General features: G+C 35.6%; 1 protein-coding gene across 8 annotated transcripts in view; it reads left to right on the top strand.

Annotated features, from left to right (window-relative positions):
* Positions 1-20177, top strand: part of RPTOR (regulatory associated protein of MTOR complex 1) — a 552432-nt gene that overhangs the window by 443102 nt on the left and 89153 nt on the right. For 4 of the 8 annotated variants that reach the window (XM_074224960.1, XM_074224956.1, XM_074224957.1 and 1 more), the window contains 4 exons: positions 4786-4851; positions 13597-13700; positions 14559-14742; positions 18146-18256. In XM_074224960.1, coding sequence (XP_074081061.1) covers positions 4786-4851; positions 13597-13700; positions 14559-14742; positions 18146-18256 — 465 coding nt within the window. The remainder of the gene's footprint in view (positions 1-4785; positions 4852-13596; positions 13701-14558; positions 14743-18145; positions 18257-20177) is intronic. The other 4 variants (XM_074224958.1, XM_074224959.1, XM_074224962.1 and 1 more) reach the window with 1 other exon arrangement.

Genomic DNA, 20177 nt, shown 5'->3' with positions numbered 1-20177 from the left:
TCTTGAAGCCATAGATGGAAGTAAGAGAGAATATCCCAGCTTTGTGTGAAAAACAAGAAAGCTTGGGAAGAAAAGGTAAGCATAGTTAAGCAAGAAAATAGGAAGGGGCAAAGTTGTGGATGGTTTTAAATGCCAAACAGGATTTTATATTTGTTCCTGGAAGTAGGAGAAGCCCTGAAGTCAGACCTGTTATTTAAAGAACTCTTGGGGAATAACCTCAGTTTTGTAGGTGAAATTTGAAGTAAGGTCCTTACCTGGAAAGGTGGCAGAAGTAGGCACCCTGATTCTCTTGAGGAGGAATGAAAAAGTTTAGAATTTCTCTAGGAAGAGTGAAAGAATGAACTGATTCCAGAAGTACAAAAGGATTGCCTTGCTCCAAGGATGATCATTTGAGATTATGTAATATACATTTGTGCTGGAGCCAGTATGCATGGTTTTTGAGACTTTGTTCAGCTCCATTCAGTAACACATGCTTACGAGTAGGAATAATCCAAGGTTGAGGTTTGGCAAAGTATAATCTCTGAAAGGACAAGGAGGAAGGGATTTAATCACAGAGAATTGTATAGGGTATAACTGATTCACCAAGTGGTAGAATTAGGGGAGGAAGGAATGTGCAGTTATTAAGAGGAAGATTGCCTAGGAAAGAATTAGAGAAGTAGAAGGAAGGATTGGAGGTAACAGTTAAAACAAAGAATAGGGTTAGGAGTTTTAAAGTAGAAGGAAAGGTCTCAGAGACATGATTTTAACCCAAGTCTCATACTAGACCAAGAACATCCATATATCTACTGTTTTTGGCCACACTGGCTCATAAACTAGAACATAAGCATATATAAAGGATATAAACAGTTTGTTGGGCAATTTTTGAAGTGAGAAGGCTTTTCTAACTGTGGTTATCAGAAAAGTAAAAGTCTTCATGAAATCATATGGTATTAGAATTGATCTAGCAAGGATAAGTACAATTTCAGCAGATAGAGATAGAGGAAGGTCCATCCCAGAGATAGAGAACAATATTAGTGAAGGCATAGTGAGGAAAAGTATGGAGTATATAATATTAATATAATATAGTAATGTTATAATAATACAATAGTAAATACATATGTTTTAAAATTTATAAAGCATATCTTTAATATCACATTTAGTACTCACAACAGCTCTACAAAACAGGGGCTATTATTATCCCCAGGTTTGCTCAAAGTCACATAACTAATAAAGTATCCAAGCCAGGTATCAAACTCAGTTCTTCTTGATCCCTAATTGTCTAGGTGATATTGGTGACATATGTACTGAATGGCAAGTGGTTCAATTTGGCTAGATAATACAGAGTATGAAGTGATATATATATATATGATATGAGAATAGGCTCCCAGAGTAGGCTGGAACCTAAAATTTTGGAGAGACTTTTTGTAGCAGTGTTAAAAATTTTGAAGTTCTATTTACTAGAAATTAGGCAGACTTTCAAGATTTTTAGGTAAGAGAATGAGACCATCAGTTCTGTGCTGATAATAATCTAGAAGATGATTTTTGGCAGCAGTGTTGAAGAATGGATTGGAGAAAATAAGTCCATGACCTAAAAATAAAAACACATATCATAAATAAATTACAGAAGATAGGTAGATACTTTTCAAAGCTATGAATGTAGAAAGAGTTAATCAACAGATAATTGTAGATGAAATGGACCAGTTTTGATAACATAAAATCGAAAAGGTTTTATACACAAAATCAATGCAGTTAGAAAGGAAACAGTTAACTAGTTATAAAATCTCTGCATCAGATTTCTTGGCTAAAAGCCTCAAATGTTAGGTCTATTTATCTACGTATATAAGAACAACAACTGCTTTAAAAACTCTGGTCCATGCAGTGATTAACCATAATTACAGAGAACCAGTCTCTGGAGAGATACTACCCATTTATCAACTAGGAGGTGGTGGACTGAATTTTCAGATTGAGAATCACATTTTTGGACAGTTTTTTTCACTTGCACTTTGCTAGGACATTGAATTTATTTTGCTTGACTGTCTATATCTATCTTTCTATCTATCTATCTATCTATATATATATAGATAGATATAGATATATATACACACACATATATGTTATAAGGGTTTTGTTTTTCTTTTTAATCTTTCCAGTGGAGAAGAGGGGGAAGGAGATGCAAGGGAGAGAAAATGGATAGTTTTTAATTCTTAAATTTTATTTTTAAAAGAATTTTAGGGGCAGCTAGGTGGCACAGTGGATAGAACACCAGCCCTGGAGTCAGGAGTACCTGAGTTCAAATCTGGCCTCAGACGCTTAATAATTACCAAGGTGTGTGGCCCTGGACAAGCCACTTAACTCCATTGCCTTGTAAAAACCGGGGGGAAAAAAGAATTTCCTAGCTGTATGACCTTGGGCAAGTCACTTAACCCCATTGCCTTGCAAAAATAAAACACCCCCCCCAAAAAAAAGAATTTTAAAATAGCCAATTTTCTAAATAAGAAATGTCAGGCTTTTAACAACCTTATTTTTAAAGTACCACCAATCACTAATAGAATTAGGGATGAAAATTAAAATAACTCTGATATTCCATCTCAGATCCATTAGATTGATAAAAATGTTAGAAAAATAAAATCATAGTTGTTGAAAGGATTGCTTGAGCAATGAGTTTATCCAATAATTCAGGAAAGAAATTTGGAACTATATTGAGAAATATCACTGAATTCTGATCCCTCAGTACCACTACAAAGGATATTCACTTAGAGGTCAATGATAGAGGGAAAAGATCCAAGTATACAAAAAAATGCATAACTATCTTTTCTGTGATAGAAAAGAACTCAATACAAAGTGAGTGTCTATTAATTAAAGACTGGTCAAATCGTATAAAATGTATAGTATGTTATCACACTTATTTCATTAGTTTTCAGAGAAAGCTAGGGAAATCTGATGAACTGATTTAGAGTGAAGTGAGTAATTCCAGTGGAATTTTTATGACTACAATGTTAAAGAAAACAGCTTTTAATGGCTTTAATAATTACAATTAATGCAATGCCCAATTATGAAGACTGATGCAAAACGTGCTGCCTTCTTCATGATAGAAATGATTTTCTAGACATAGAAATGGAGGAGTAAATTTTCAGACCTGGTCAGAATGTGAATTTATTATTCTTGATGATTCTTACATGTTATGAGGGAGACCTTCAATTTGGGCGAGTGAGTTAGGAAGAAAGAAATTGGTGGATAATGATAGTGATTTCTCCCCCAAAAAAAGAAAAGGAAAAAAAGTCAATAAAACATTTAAAATACACACAGAGGTCAGTTTGTCATTATCATATCAAATTTAATATTCTTTGAAAGAGAACACTATTATATAGAAGTTTGCATAGTGTTATGTTCATGTTTGCATTATACTTCTGTATTACACTTGCCATAATATAATAAGATCATAAGAAAAATCCAGTCAAGTGTGATAAAAATATTTGAGAAGGTAGAGATTAGTTTTATCTGAAAGAAACAAAGAAGTTTTCAGAGAAGAGGTGACCCCTGACTTGAGCAGGCCAAAATAGAGGGGCATGATATTCTTTGCTAGTATCAAAAACATGGAGGTAAGAGAGGAGGACAGGACATGATCAGGAAGCAGTTAGTAGTACAGCAGTACAGCTTGGCTGGAATATGGAATGTTTAAAGGGAAGTAATATGAAACTAATCTAAAAGGGTATATATCAAATTATGCAAGACCTGAAATACTAAACTGTCCTTTGTATTTTATCTTATAGGCAAGAAGAAGCATTTTTAAATCAAACTTTTCTTCATCTGTAAGAGAAATAGAACATTCTCAAAGTTCTCCAAGTTCTGAAATTCTTTGATTTTGGTGATTTAGTTACTAAAGTGATTCAATTTTTAATGACCTCTGGTTCAAATTCTTAGCTCCAAATATATGGTTTGATGAACTCTGAATTTTTCTAATTCAACAAACCATTGAATTAGTAAAAAAAAAAAAAAAAAGATTTCAGTATTAGAAAGATTGCTTTAGAGCTGAGGAACTATATTGCTCACTTTTTCCTGCTTTTCATTCTTTGTTACAAGCATTAGCCTTCTGGGGAGGGAAGTGCAAAGAGACATATTTGAAGGTGAAGATGATTCCAAAACAAAAGATATAAATCAATCTTTTTTTTAAAAATGATTTGGCATGAAGGAAAGATTGTAAAAGGAAGAGACAGGGAAACCAACTAGAAGGTGATTACAGTATCTGAAAGAGTGACCATAGAAATCCAAAAAAAAAAGAGATAGATACTAGAATTGGTAATTCCATCTCTTGTGTCCCTACCTTGCCCAGGTCTGAAAATGTACGTCTCCATTTCTGCCATTAAACTACCTAGACTTGTTATTTTCCTCTCCTCTGTTATGATAGGCCCACTACTTTTTTCCAGGCAGTCAGAAACAGACAAAAGTAAAGATAAAGAGCCCCCCCCATCACCATTTTTTTTTGCAAGGCAAACAGGGTTAAGTTAAGTGGCTTGCCCAAGACCACACAGCTAGGTAATTATTAAGCCCATCACCATTTCTTAGAAACTTTTAACTGGTATAAAAACAATCAACTAAATGAGGAGTACAAAAAGATTCTAGAAACTATGGCATCTACCAAAAGCTTATTCTTTTGTTAAGGACAATACCAGTTTAGAGAACAGGCTCATTTATAAACATTACATTTATAAAATATTGCAATTCAACAAAATATTAATTACTCATCCTTTGTCTAGTGTTTCATATTTGTATATTCCTTCCTAACTGATTCCATCTCACCTCCCACAGAAGCTATTCCAAACCTCCTCTTGGACCTTGCCTCTTACTTTACTGAGAAAATTAAGGCCATTTGAGGTGAGCTCCTTCTTTTCCCCCCTTCTCCATTCAAAATCCCCTGACATTATCCCCTTCTCCTCCAGCTCTGACAAAGAGGTGGCCTTTCTCCCTGCTAAACTCAACCCCTCTAACATGTGCACTAAACCCATCCCCTCACATTTTCTCCAAGAGATTGCATATTCAATCACCTCTCAAATTTTCAAATTATCCCTGTGTCCCAGTTCCTTCCCTACTGCTTTCAAACATTCCAAGTCCTACTTCCCTCCTCTTATATCTGTCATTCTCATCTAAACTCTAAAAACCTTTTTATACTTGCTGCCTTAGTTTCCTCTCCTTTCATTTGCTTCTCGACATTTTCAGTCTAGCATTTGATCCTATCACTCAACTGAAATTGATTTCTTCAAAGATATGAATTTCTAAATATGATCTTTTCTCAATCCTAATCCTCTATCCTTTTCCCAATCCTCCTGGATCTAGCAGCTGTATTTAACATCACACCACTCTCTCCTGCCAGGGATCCTCTCTGGGTCTTTGTGACATTTGTCTCCTAATTTTTCTCCTACTGCTCCTTCTTGATCTCCTTTATTGCACTTCATCCAATTATACCCTGTAACTGTGAATATCCCTTATGGTTATATCCTAATTCCTCTTTCTACCTCTCTTTACACTCTCAGTAACATGGATTCCCAGTTTTCATGGGTTTAATTATTACCTCTGTGCAGATGACCCACAAATATACATACAGACAAACACACATACACACCCATTTCCAATCCCATTCTCTCCTTTGTGCTTCAGTTATAATAGTCAACTACTTATTGGATATTTTAAATTATGAAACAACTGAATCACATTCCCACTGCCCTCAAACATCCCTCTTCCCTATTTCTGCCCAAGTCACCACAGCTACCATTTTAGTTCAGGTCTTCAGTACCTCTCCCTTAGATTTTTTGCACCAGCTTTGTAATTGGTCTCCCTATCTCATATCTCTCTCTACTCTAGTCTGTCTTACACACAGCTGTCATGGTAATTTTTATTCTGTTTGACTCCCTCATTCAATCAATTCAAATCATTACCTCTAGGATTAAAAAATAAACTCTTCTCTTTAGTTGTTCAAGCCCTTAAAAATCTGTCCCCAGTTCTTTCTAGTTTCATTGTATATTACTCTTCCTCTCTTAATCTGAGATCCAGCCAAAATGACCTTCTCATTTGCTCACTTATCTTCATTATCCAGTGCTCCATCTTGTATTTCTTACCTTCATACTGACCATCCCATATGTCTGCCATGCTCTCCTTCCCACAATCTCTTGGAGTCCCTCTCCAACTTTTAAGATACAGCTTAAGTAGGGCAGTTACATGGCACAGTGGATAAAGCATGGACTCTAGAGTCAGGAGAACCTGAGTTCAAATGTAGCCTAATTACCTAGCTGTGGGCAAGTCACTTAATCCTATTGCCTTGCAAAAACAAACAAGCACCATATTCTCAGTGAAGTCTTTCTAGTACATTTTGTATTTATTTACTTCATATTAATACCACAGATATTTATATAGGTATTTATTCTCTCTTCCATTAGAATGGAAGCTCTTTTTGAACGAACTATTTTATTCTTTCTGTGTTACCCTAGGATATTGGCTAGAACAAAATGCCACTTAATAAATGTTGATTGATTACTTTCTTCAGGATTCACAAATCTTGCAACTCTATGAGGAAGTATTGATATTATTATCTCTGTTTCACAGATGAGTGTCTCGCCCATGATCAATAACCAATAAATATCTGAACTGAGATTCATACTGAGCTCGGTTGAATCTACATCTGGCACTTTTTTCTATTATGCTATGATAATAAGATATTATATCACCTCCCTATTTTTTAATTGAAGGTAAAGTACTATGCAGTTTAGCAAGACATACAGCTGATCTAGACAACTGAGAGAACATCAGTAATAGTAATCAGAGGTAAACTGATCTTAAGTAGAAAAAATCTCCAGGTGTATATGGTATTTTCATCAGCAATATTTGAAGTCTGATACTCAAATATATACAGTATCATTTAAATAAATGATAACAGGACTTGAAAAAATGAAGCTGGAAAGAGTTACTGAACCTTACCAAATGCATACAGAAGAAAGTTTTGCTGAAGGGAACATAATTTTAAAGGGACTCAACTCATTTTTCAAGATATCTCTAAAGGGAAAAATTTCAAAAAAAATGAAAAAATTATACATGAATACTCATTTTAAAATGGAGAACAGGAATACACAAGCAATTACTTATCTAAATAGCACTTTCTTATCTTTGTGACTATTTTAATAAAATATAACATTCTACCATGTGGAGAAGCCTTAGACTCAAAATGTAGCCTTAAAATAATGTGTATCTTGTGCATACAAACACACACACACACACACACACACACACACACACACACACACACAGACACGATCAGAAAGGGAAGTAGGCCTATTGCATAAAAAAGAAGAACCAATAACTGCCTGAGTGCTTCATTGATAGCCACAAAAATACTAAAAGAAATTGATGGTGCCATTTTTAAAGGTGGGTAAACCCACAATAAAATATACATAGAAAAGCAAAAGCAAGAATTGAAAATGAGGGAAAGTTATAGATAGGTTCTCATGTGTTCAGGTTCAAGGAGCACCTGGTCCACTGAGAACTGGAATCTAAAAATATCTCCTGAATAGCACCTCCTTATCCATACTTTCACTGGTATAGGAAACTACCAGATGAGGGGAACCCTTTCCACCATGCAAGTAAACCACCTTCTCTGAAACTTCAAGTATTAGAGAATTACCTAGAACATAAAGAGGGGCAAGTGACTTGTGTGAGATCACACAGACAGTAAATATCAAAAGACATAAAACCTAGTTTTTAATGACTCTGAGACCTTCTCTCTATCCACTGTGCCAAGTTGCCTATAAGTCAGAGAGGTCATACACACAGCTTGACACTTCCTCCACAGAACCATATTAAAATGTAGTTGGGAAATATTTAACAAAATAAATGCAAATTCAATGAAACTTAGATAATGTTATTATGAAGTTTTCTGAGTCAATTGCAGCCTGCAGGAATCTTATGTATAATTTAGTCACTGAGTTTCTATTTGAAGTGGATATTACTACCGTAACTTTAACTGAACCAATAAAGATCTACTTGGCAGTTGGTTTGTCAGAACAACCAAGGAAGTCATTAAGGAGTTTGCTTTCAGATAACTTAAAGCAAAATTACTTTAATTTACTTTCTAAAAGGATAACAATGATCTATGTCAGGAAAAACCAAAAATTCATTCATCCAGGGCTGAAATCCTATTCCTTAGTTAGTGATATTGGAAAGCCCAGAGTAGAAAGGTGAGTTAAGAATCCAGAACTCCCACTCATTTTTCTTATTGGGACTTCATTGCAAATATTGTGGGGGCTGATGATTCCACAAAGTACAATGGAATGGCACATTCAGAATGGGATCATCTCTTGAGTGTCTGATAAGTTTGGGTAATGAGTCACTGTCTAAAGCAGTGATTGTTGGAGATTTTATATTCCTTAAGTAATTGAAAGGTTGCTGAATTTTGTTGAAGTTTTTCAGTTCATCAACAAAGTATTCCTCCTCTGCAACCATTTTTCTGAAACTGGAGGAAAATAGTCAAAAATTATTCCCAAATGAGCAATATGAAATGAAATGACAGTTTCTTAGGTTTAAATTTCTCCCCTTTATCTAATGCATGATTCTGTTCAGACTTTGGGAACAGGAGAGAGGGGTGTGAGGTGGTCAAGCAATCTGCATACTTAAAAGAAAAATTGAAGAATTTGACCCAAAGTACTCATGTTGGATAAGTTTGAGAATAAAAATGTCATAGATTTCACTGTGAAGATAATTAATTCTAATGTGGGGGAAGGGGGGAGATTTTTTTTTAAATGACAGTTCCCAGGCTTATTGACAAGGATTCATTTCTATACACATTTGTTTAGTGCCTTTGTCTCTCTCATTCTATTAGCAACCCAGGATACAAAGATAAAAATTAAAACAACCTCTGCCTTCATGAACTTATATTCTACAGGAGGAAAAACTTCTATTTATAATAATAAGGAACTTATTTCACTTTTGACCTTAGCAATCTCCTTTTATAACCCAAAAAGCATTTTGTACCTCTCTGATGCTATTTTTCTGTTGTAATATTTTTGTATGTCATATTCTGTGAGCCAAGGAACTTGTCTTACCTTAACTTTATTTTCTTCCCAATTCTGACTAATTCAGTTCCCTGTGTACAGCAAATAGACTTAATAAATGTTTGTAAAACTGAATCCTGGAAGCTCTGATGCTATTTATGTTTTTTTAGAAAGATTTTATTTTGAGTTTTACAATTTTTCTCCCCATTCTTGCTTCCCTCCCCCCGCCCCCCACAGAAGGCATTCTGTTAGTTTTTACATTCTTTCCATTGTATATATTGATCTCAGTTGAATGTGATGATACCAGAGAAATCATATCCTTAAGAAAGAAAAATAAAGTCTGAGATAGTAAAATTACATAATAAAATAACGGGTTTTTTTTTTTTCTAATTTGAAGGTAATAGTCTTTGGTCTTTGTTCAAAGTCCATAATTATTTCTCTGGATACAGATGGTATTCTCCAATGCAGACAGCCCAAAATTGTCCCTGGTTGTTGAACTAATGGAATGAGCAAGTCCATCAAGGTTGATCATCACCCCCATGTAACTGTTAGGGTGTACAATGTTCTTCTGGTTCTGCTCATCTTGCTCAGCATCTGATGCTATTTTAATGAAGGATTTTGTAATTAATTTGTCTTGCATTTTAAATCTATGGACCCAATTGCCTTTCTAAAATTCCTAACTAATAATTGACATGAATGAAAAATTAGATTTCTTGGAAGTTGAGTTATATATTCAGGAAGAAATAGGGATGTATAGGAAGTTGCCAGTTCAAGGTTTGGTTAAATGCTTGGTTTTTTTTTTTAATCCAACATTGTCTGTTTCTTCAGCTTGTGTCCCTTCAAACTAGGTCATCATTATGTGTGGGTATCATAAAGTTCTTTGAAATCTAATGACCTTGGGTGTCCAGAGTGAATCTGAGCTCCTCCTCTAAAATTGTGCAGGATGATATTAAAAATGAAAATCTTTGCAAAATTTAGGTTTTTTAAAAAGACAACCTATGTCTTGTTGTTTATTGTTTCCCTACCATTTATAACTCTAAGTCAAACTTCAGGTTTCCAAATCTACATTAAATTCTAAAACAAAGAAACCCTGACCTCTTAGGTCTTTAAGTCTTAAGCTGGCACAGATTTTTTTTTTCTGTGTTGGAATTTCAAACCCTACATGCCCCAGAGGACGGAAGCTTTACAACGCTATTTTCCCATTGTCCACAGGATTTAGCACCAAAGTAAATTTTATGGAAAATTATTTGAGCCCATAAAATAGAGAAAATAAAAACAGGAATGAAAATGATTGACTTCTGGTTCTTCCCAATGCTAATGGCAATCCAATTGGATACAATCATAGAAAGCCTTGGACTCTTTAAGTAGAGCTTCGTGGGTATGACCCATTAATAAAGCAACTTTCCTAGTATGACTCCATCAAGCTGCTCCCTCATAAGACCTTAGATTTAATTACCCTTCTGGTTACTTCCTTATTACATGTTGCACATAGTCAGATCAGAACATTCACAAGCAATTCCTGGTCTATATCATTTCAACCTAGGGCAGGTATTCACTGTTCCCATTGTACATAGATTAAAAAAAATTCAGGCATCATAAGCAAAAATCAGTGGTAATTATTTTTGAAGAAGAAGGAATACAGAAAGAAAAAAATTTATTTGGCATAAAATAAATTATTTTAAGATGACCAAGTATTTTCTCATATCCCTAAGTCACAGAACTGAGATACAAGAGCTTGTTTTGCTGTTCAAAATGAAATCTTTTTCTCTTAAAAAAAAATAGAGAACGCTTTATTGTAGTTGTTCCCTTCAACCCAAATTTTCCAAGGATTTTATAAATCTAATTAGAGAGCTAAATGAATATAAACCTATTTTAATGACAGAGGTCTGGCTTGGGAACTGCGTCCCATGCATTGAATTTCTGACATAATTATAATTCAAGATATTATTTCTAATATATAACTTCTCCTTTTATACCCAAGAATTATTTCAATGCCATGGTCAATTTTTGTTCCATTAACAGCAAAGGTAAAATAATTCTTAACAGATATATTTTCAGGAAGGGGCAAGAGGTATAATACTCATATATGGCTTTAGAAGAACAGAAGCAGACAATACATTTGAAGGCCAAGTCAGTTGCCCAGCTTTATTCTTCAGAGCATACAGTTTCTGCTTTTTTTCTTTTTGAAGAATACATGTTGTACAGTATTAAAATGAGTCTTCCTCTACTCATACCTCCTCAAAATGAGAATCACAATGTTCAAGAGGATTTGTCTGAAAGCTAAAGTGGTATGAGAACTCAAGCATCTGAGGGAGGGAAAAACAGAGAGAAATGAAAATTGAGAATTAGCTCCAGACAAACCATTCTCCTTAAAGGGAATGTAGTCTTAGGAAAAGTAAAGCCTTCAATAAAAGTATTTCTTGTTCCAGTGGGTTGTGTGAGCATGGGCAGAGCTTTGCCCTCAGACTTCATGTGACTTTCCCTTATATTCTCTTATATTTATTCCCACATCCATACTTCTTTCTGGGAACCAACATCCTCTAGCCACCCAGTTCTTCAATCTCAAAAATATTCTCAATTTGTCCTTTACCTTATTCCCCATATCCAGTTACCTGCCAACTTTTGTCAATTCTACCTCCACATTCCCACAAACCACAGCGCTGCCACCTTGGGGTATTATTGTCTCTTACTAGCTCATTATGATTAGTGTCTCTTCCAACCTCCAATCCACATTGATAGAGATGGGAGGAAGATGGACAGGGTCATGTCATACACATCACTAATCCTAAAACATGCTTGTATGTGAAAAGGGCAAAGGAAAATTCCAGTGAAGTATTTTCAAAGCATTAGAGGAGGAACAGCTCACTATTGCTCAAGAAATTATTATAGTCCTCCCCTCCTCCCTTGAAATCTTGGCTTTGTTTCATTTTTAGCCACTTTGTAACCTTTTTTTCTCAATTCAACATATTTATCAAACCCTAGTTTAATATCTAGTACAGATAACTAATACAAGGCACTATGCTTAGTATCGGGTTTATCAAGACAGGAACAAATGCAAAGTGGTTGGAGACAGGAAAGAACATTTACAGCTAGGTATAAAGCCAAGTTCAAGAAACAGCTAGTAGACCAGTCTGGCTGGAACATAAATGTGTAACGAGTAGTGTCATGAATTAAAGCTGGAAAAGATAGGTAGACCCAGATGGAAGAGGCCTTTAAAGCCAGGGTGAAATGTTTGAATTTTATTCTAGAGGCAATAGAGAGCCATGTGTGTTGTGTGTGTGTGTGTGTGTGTGTGTGTGTGTGTGTGTGTGTGTGTGTTTGGTGCAGGCAATGACATGTTGAAAGATTATTTTTGAAGCTGGAAATCAGGAAGGAGATCACTGGAAGCAGAGGAGGCTCCCCAGCAAGAGGTGATGAAAAGTCTAAACTATATAGTACATAAGTAGTGTCCTAACAATTGCATTATTTAGGGCTGAACAATCAGTAGATTGTAAGAACAGGGACTTCTTTTCATTTTATCTTTACATCCCTAGCACCTAGTACAGATTACTTAGTAATTAGCTTTGCCCAGAGAAGGCACTTAATTAATGTTTGTTAGATCTACTTGGTTTAGAATTTAAAAGTAATAAACAGGTGAATAATCAAGAACTGCATTTTGGGAACAGCTTGTGTGTGTTTTTACCCACAAAATTCTTTTTAAAAAAATGTTTATTTGGGCAGGTAGGTGGATAGAGCACTGGCCCTGAAGTCAGGAGGACCTGAGCTCAAATACTCAGACACTTAATATTATTACCTAGCTGTATGATATGGGGCAAGTCACTTAACCCCATTGCCTTACAAAAACAAACAAAAAAAAAAATGCTTATTTGTATGTAGTCGTAAAACCATAAAATGGAGCCAATCATCTTGGACTTTTATCTTGTAAACTGAACTTACCCAATGTGCTCCTTCCTCACCTTTATTTCAGAGAATCCATCTTTTTTCTTATGCCAAAGCTCACACATCACCTTCCACCTGAAGTTTTTCCTCATTCCCTAAACTTCTAATGCCCTCCCTCCCAAACTATTTGTTGTTTAGTGACTCTATATTAATTTTCAATATCTTTATTATATTTATTCTGAATATATGTTTATATGCTGTGTGACCCTGAGCAATTCACTTACCCTCCTAGTTCCCCGGACAACTTTTTTTTTAGGGTTTTTTTGTTTGTTTGTTTTTTGCAAGGCAATGGGGTTAAGTAGCTTGCCCAAGGCCACACAGCTAGGTAATTATTAAGTGTCTGAGGCCGGATTTGAACTCAGGTACTCCTGACTCCAGGGCCAGTGCTGCTGCCCTGGGGCAACTCTTAAAGACTGAATTTTACCAAGACAGTGCCAGCCTGCATTGGTTGGTATAGTAAGTTTCTTCCTCCAATGGAATCACAGGTTTCAGTCCCTACCTCATTTCCTCTACTTACCTGTGTCCTTGTTATCTCCCCCTTTAGAATGTGAGCTCCTTGGGAAGAACTGACACTTAGGAGGCTCTTAATAAATAATTGCAGACTGATAGATTAACTTCCCTTGCTTTTTGTACCATTTTTCTCCAGGCCACTGTCAATGCCCGTCCTCAGCGCATCCTTGACACTTCTTCCCTTACTCAGTCTGCCCCAGCTAGCCCTACCAATAAGGGCATGCACATTCACCAAGTTGGGTAAGTTGTCTGCTGATTTAGATTTAGACTCTCTCCTGGTTTATTTTTTCTTAGTAACTTGCTCTTTTTCAGAAATATGTTTTTTATACTTTGTCTATTTCTTTCCCATCTCCATCTTCCATACTCTTCCCTCTTCTCCTTTCCTTTAATATATTTTCCTCCATTCCCAGAGGTCTCCTCCAAGTTGAGATCAGTTCATTGTTTGTATGTACTAACCATTAAAGTTCTCCTTAGTGTTCCTATAAAATTGTAAAAGTCAATAACAATACACCCCAATTAAAAAATTTATGGGAAGACTTTTTCCTATGACAGTTTTGTACCTCAGGGAGTAATTTAATTGCATAGAAAATGCAGATAAAACAGTGAATTATTCTGTATTCCTTAATGATAAGAGTAGAAATGATCCATTTGACTGTTAATTTGGTTTATGTATTGGTATACTACTTTTCTATGAAAAAGACTTAGTTGTTGGGGACAGCTAGGTGCCATAATGGATAGAGCACTGGTCCTGGAGTCAGAAGGATCTAAGTTCAAATCCAGCCTCAGACACTTAATAATTGCCTGGATGTGTGACCTTGGGCAAATCATTTAACCCCATTGCCTTAAATAAATTTAAAAAATTTAAAAGACTTGGGAAAGGTATCAAATTGTCTCATTACATATTAATGTTCAGTAATTTAAGAGAGTATATGCTTAGAGATAAGGGATTAGACCTAGTGACCTCTTAGTGAGGTCACTAGTGAGTCTCTATGAGATCTAGGTGAGGGATAATGGGATAATGAAACAGGATATTCATCTCTTATGAATATCCTTATCTTTTTATCTTATGAATATCTCTTATACTTCTCCCTCTGACAGAGGCTCCCCTCCAACATCCAGTACCAGCAGCTCCAGCCTGACCAATGATGTGACTAAGCAGCCAGGCAGTCGGGATATCCCATCGGGCAGACCAGCTAATGTGGGTACCATGGGGGTACAGTATACACCTCACTCTCACCAGTTCCCCAGGACACGAAAGATGTTTGACAAAGGCCCAGATCAGGTAAATAACAACAACCACCTTTACTATTTCAGCAACTTGGAGCTCCTTATTTTCCTGTAAGTCCTTTACAACCATTCTAACTGGTTCATAATCAAAGCCTGATATCCTTATTTCTCAGATGTTAGAAGGGACCAGGATTTAAGTAACTTCATGTCACTGAGTTTGTAAAAAAATGGAGCTAAAATTATTTCCTACAACTTGTCCAAGTCTGTTCCCTTGCTTAGTTCATTTAGTCAGATTACCCTGTCCTTTTTTTTTTCTTTTGCATACACACAAATCTACCCTATTGTTTGAGCTATCATATCCTTTATGAATATTGCAATGTGCATTTATCTTATTGCTGTCCCCACTAATCTAATTTCTTCTATTCTTGGAAACTTCATAAAATAAAACCAAATAATAAAATCAATTTCCTTCTTCCTAGAGAAATATTACTTTTCATCACTTGATGCGGCAATGTAAACCACAGCTACTGTATAGAATTATTTAATCTGAGCGGGTTATTTTTTTAAACATTCAATTGTTCTTTATAAACTGATACTAATTCCTTCATCAACACAGTTCAAAAGATATGCTGAAGAGACAACTTCATGTTTTAGTTTGCATGATGAGGAATGTACTTGTCAGAATAATACATGATCATAAAATTATTCTTGACAAATATTTGTGACCTTTTCCTATGCCAGGATCACTGAGGTTAAAAAGAAATCAAGATATATCAAATACATTTATGTAAAGTGAGTGGATCTGCAGTGTGGTTGTATTTATGTGATGCATTCTACACCTGAACAATGTAGGGGTTAACAGAATCCATTGATGAATGAGGGAAAAGGAAAATAACTATGGAGAGAATCTTTGTTCCCAATAGATTAAAAAGTGACCACTCAGGAGCAACTAGTGGATAGAGTACCATCCGTGTAATCAGGAAGACCTGAGATCAAATCCAGCCTCAAACACTTAATAATTATTTAGCCAGTGTGACCTTGGGCAAGTCACTTAACCCCATTGCCTTGCAAAAGCCAAAAAAAAAAAATGTGGCCATCCTCCTGTCTAGGCACGATGCTGTCAGGTGGTGGGAAAGTTTTACAAAATAGCATTCAGCAAGTGTACCTTGTAAGAATGCCACCTTCTACTTTATGCTGGGCTGCTGAGTGCTACCAAGTATGAGGCTTAGCTCTCCTGTGGATGAAACCTGACATAATGGAAGTTGCTGCTTCATCTGCCAGTTTAATCAAGAAATCAAGCCAGATGTAAATTTGTGTTTGTGTTTATCATTGGCTAACATTTATGGACTCTAATTTTGGCATAGCTAACAACAGACATTTTGTTTGGTTGTTCCAACGTAAACACATTACTCACATTACTGCTGTAATTGGGTTTCAAATCTTACCTGAAGAAATTTTTCTCTTATTTATCCCTGCTTCTGGATTTTCTAAGTCCAGTTGCTTATCATTAGGGAATCAATTACTAAACATTTATTAAATGATACTGTGTTAGATAACTGGGACATACATATAATAAAGGAAATAATTTGTATTTGCAAGAAGTTATGTTCTAATGTGGGGAGCAACCAGCATATATATGAGTATAAATAAATGAATTACAAAGAACAAATAAAAGGTAGTTCAATCAGTCAAGAATTTATTAAAAATTTATTAATTAAGTCCTTACTATGGGGGGGGTGAGGAAGAAGGTGGTAAACCTGGCTGACTGGAAGAAATAACAAAGGTTGGAAAGATCAGCAATGAGTTCAGTTTTGAATCCAAAACTGTAGTGCACATCTTGTGAACTGTAAAATAGGAAGTTGTTGTGGAATTGAAGATCAAAGAGGATCCTGGGACTGGGTATAGAAATCTTTGAGTCATCTGCATAGATCTGCTAATTAATGTGGAAATCAGTGTATTCAGTAAGAAAGAGTATAGAGAGGAGTAGGGAACTGAGGATAGATCACTAAAAAAGACACAGTTATGCTTAAGATAAGGATGATTAGCCAGCAAAAGAGATTGAGGAGCAGTCATAATAAGTGTAATGAGAACCAGGATGTAGGATGTAGAATCACAATCACTGGAAAAAGAGAGGGTATCCAAGAGTAGAGGAAGTCAACAGTATCAGATGACCTGGTAAAGTCAAGAATGAAGAAAAGACCATCAGATTTGATAGTATAGGGAGCCTTGGGGAAATCAGTTTCAGGTAATTGGTGAATTCAGTAGCCAAATTACAAAGGGTGGAGAAATAAGGAAATAAAATAAAAGCAGAGTTCACAATTTTTAGGAGCGTGGCGGAGAGAGAGACAGAGAGAGAGAGAGAGAAGATATCTTGAGAAGTTGGTATCTAATGAAGGCTTTTTAAGAATAAAGGAAATAGGGAGTGGCTAGGTGGCACAGTGAATAAGAGCACGGAGTCAGAAGTACCTGAGTTCAAATCTGGCCTCAGACACTTAATAATTACCTAGCTGTGTGGCCTTGGGCAAGCCACTTAACTCCATTGCCTTGCAAAATCCTTAAAAAAAAATAGAGGAAATAAATTTAAGGATCAATGAAGACAGTAGAGAAGGAACCAGTTGGTTGGAGATTGGGGCTTTGGGGGGGGGGCAGGGAGAAATAATTAAGATTTATTTGCTAGAGAAAGGAAAGTATATAATCAAGGGTACATGGAAGAATTGGTCTTAATAAGGAGAGAGACAGACCACTTTTTTGTCAGAATCTGAAAGACAAGAGAATTGAGGATGATGTCAAAGTGTTTTGAAATGAAGACAATGGAAGAAGAGGAAGCTTATTTCAGGTGGCCTCAATTTTCTCAATAAAATAAAAGGGCAAGTCCTCAGCTGTGGAATGGGTGGAGGTTAGAAGTGTAAGAGTTTTAAGGAGAGAAGAGAAAGTTTGAAAAAATCTCTGTGGGAGTAAAATTGGAAAGCAATTAGGGAAAATTCAGAGAATTTCCTTATTGCATTGAGGACTCAAATGAAGTTGAACAATATAATTGATAATGTATCCTGTCAGGAGAAGTTTTATGACTTCCTCCAGCTTTATTCAGCAGCATGTAAATAGGAGTTTAGGAGTTAGATGGTGAGAATTAGTCTGAACTAAGGCAAGGGATATGTGGTAAAAAGAGAATGGACAAAGGATTCAAGAAAAGAGGAAAATATAGTGAGAGGAAGACTAATGACCTTTGAACTTATTTGAGGGGTGAATATATTGAATATATTAAGGACAAAAATTGGATTTCAGAGAGTTGAGCCATAGGGAAAGATAGAATAATAAGAGGTTATAGTTAGTTAGATATAGGAATATCGGAATTTTTTAACTGAAGAAATAAAACAAAATAATAGGAGGAAACTCAGAAATGGTTTTCTTAGTTGCTAGATTTTTAATCATTTCTTTGTTCATTCTCTCTCTCTTGGAAGACCACTGATGATGCAGATGACACTGTTGGACACAAAAGTTTCATTTCAGCCACAATGCAGACAGGATTCTGTGATTGGAGTGCCAAATATTTTGCCCAGCCAGTAATGAAGGTAACTGATCTTATTGTTGTTGATTTGCATTAAATTCCAGATCCTATTCTGTTTCTCTTAGATTCCCATGTCAGCAGATACCTGCTGTCATTCAACATAGATATATTTAATACTCATAATGTTCCTTTCCTCTTTTTCTCTGTATTTCCCAAATCCCAAAATATTATCTCATACCTCTTTTAAATGTGGATCTCAACTATATTTTAAAATTTGTTAGTCATATTTAAAACTTGATCCCTATGAGCCAATGTTATTCAGTCATTGATTTTTTTTTCATTCTTCACAGAATAATTATGTATGAAATTATCCCCTGCTCAAAGTACCAACTTAGACCTGCTTCCCACTTCCTTATTGACTATCCTGCCTGTTCATCAGGGGGCTATGCTCTATTCCTGTGGGCCAAGGAGGAGAGGCAATGGGAGTCATAGTTTACAATACTGAATGGGAGGGTGGGGGCAGTCTTCAAATAAAACAGAAGTTACTTATAACATTTAACACTGATACTGTTATGTCCAGCATGACCTACTAATTATATCTTCATTATCCATTACATGCATGAAACTGAAGAGGTTGTGGTAGCCCAGCTCATTGCTCTGGGAGTTGAGCATCTTTATTTTTAAATGAAGACAGATTCAGTCACCTAGTCTTATCTGAATACAGTCTTGTCATTCTTGTTCTTGCTAATGTCAAATGCTTTGTCTTCATTCTTACTGAAAAATGGCATTTGTAGTTATCTGGCTTTATGAACAATTGGGATAGCCTTAGGCCATTCCACAGGCCACACTTTAGCCTAATTGGGGTTAACTTTCCAGGTTATCTTTCATTCTGCCCTAATTCTGCAGCAAAATCATAATGGAAAATTTTTGCTGCCATAATCATTCCTTCAGAAATGGGTTGATGTGACAAATCCAGACTGCTGACATTCCTGTAGGACAAAGCTAGAGGTGGCTGTTCTTTGCTAGGAGAGCTCTTACTCCAATCTCCTTGGAGTGGAAACTGAGCTAAAACAGAAATGTCTGTGCCATGAGTCCTTTTGTAGCAATCTATTTTTTTGCTTTTTCCCCCAATTTGAAATACTTTTCTAAAACTAGAAGAAGAAAAAAACCTTGCATTTTTCACCAATAATACCCACAACTGCAATCTGAAAATTTATATTCTTGTATTCATATAATCAGGTAGTTTTTTTTAGAATTTGAAAATTGAATTTCCTTGAAGTTTTTCCTTTGTCAATTTAAAAGTTACATTGTGTATCCTTGTATCTGCATGTCTAGATTCAAAATTCAATAATTCAAAATTTATTTGGATCAATCATTGCTTCTTTTTCCTAAGCTTCCTTTTTCTCAGTTGTCAGTATATTATATATTTGGTTGAGAAAAAGTCCAAATGGTATCATAGTCAATTCTTTAGCAAAATTTTTAGTCTTTTATCAAACCCCTTTTCCTCAAAAGAAGGAGCAGAAGTATCTTTTCAAAAATGTTTTTCATTTTCTTAATGAGTTGATCTTAAAACAAGTCCAGATAACGATTATTGAATTCTGAGATCAACTGAGAATGTCATCCAACCCACATTATACCTCAACTTTCTTTTCTTTGGGTTTTTTTAGAGCTGAAGATTTAAAGGTAGCAATCCAAAAGAGATCACAAGCACATTATTTCCTCTCAAAAAAGGGGAGGTTAAAATCTGAACTTGTGCCTGATGAGAACCAATGCTGCCTAAATTATACTGAATAACTCCATTATAATGGAGAACTCCTGAAACATTTTAAGTATGATGTTTTGAGTTTAAAAGATAAATGTTGGAGCAGCTAGGTGGCACAGTGGATAGAGTACCGGCCCTGGAGTCAGGAGTACCTGAGTTCAAATCTGGCCTCAGACACTTAATAATTACCTAGCCATGTGACCCTGGGCAAGTCACTTACCCC

Source organism: Macrotis lagotis, chromosome 2 (genome assembly GCF_037893015.1).
Source record: "Macrotis lagotis isolate mMagLag1 chromosome 2, bilby.v1.9.chrom.fasta, whole genome shotgun sequence".
Classification (NCBI taxonomy): domain Eukaryota; kingdom Metazoa; phylum Chordata; class Mammalia; order Peramelemorphia; family Peramelidae; genus Macrotis; species Macrotis lagotis.
Note: the sequence above shows the minus strand (reverse complement) of the source record. Positions and strands in the feature narration are given on the sequence as shown.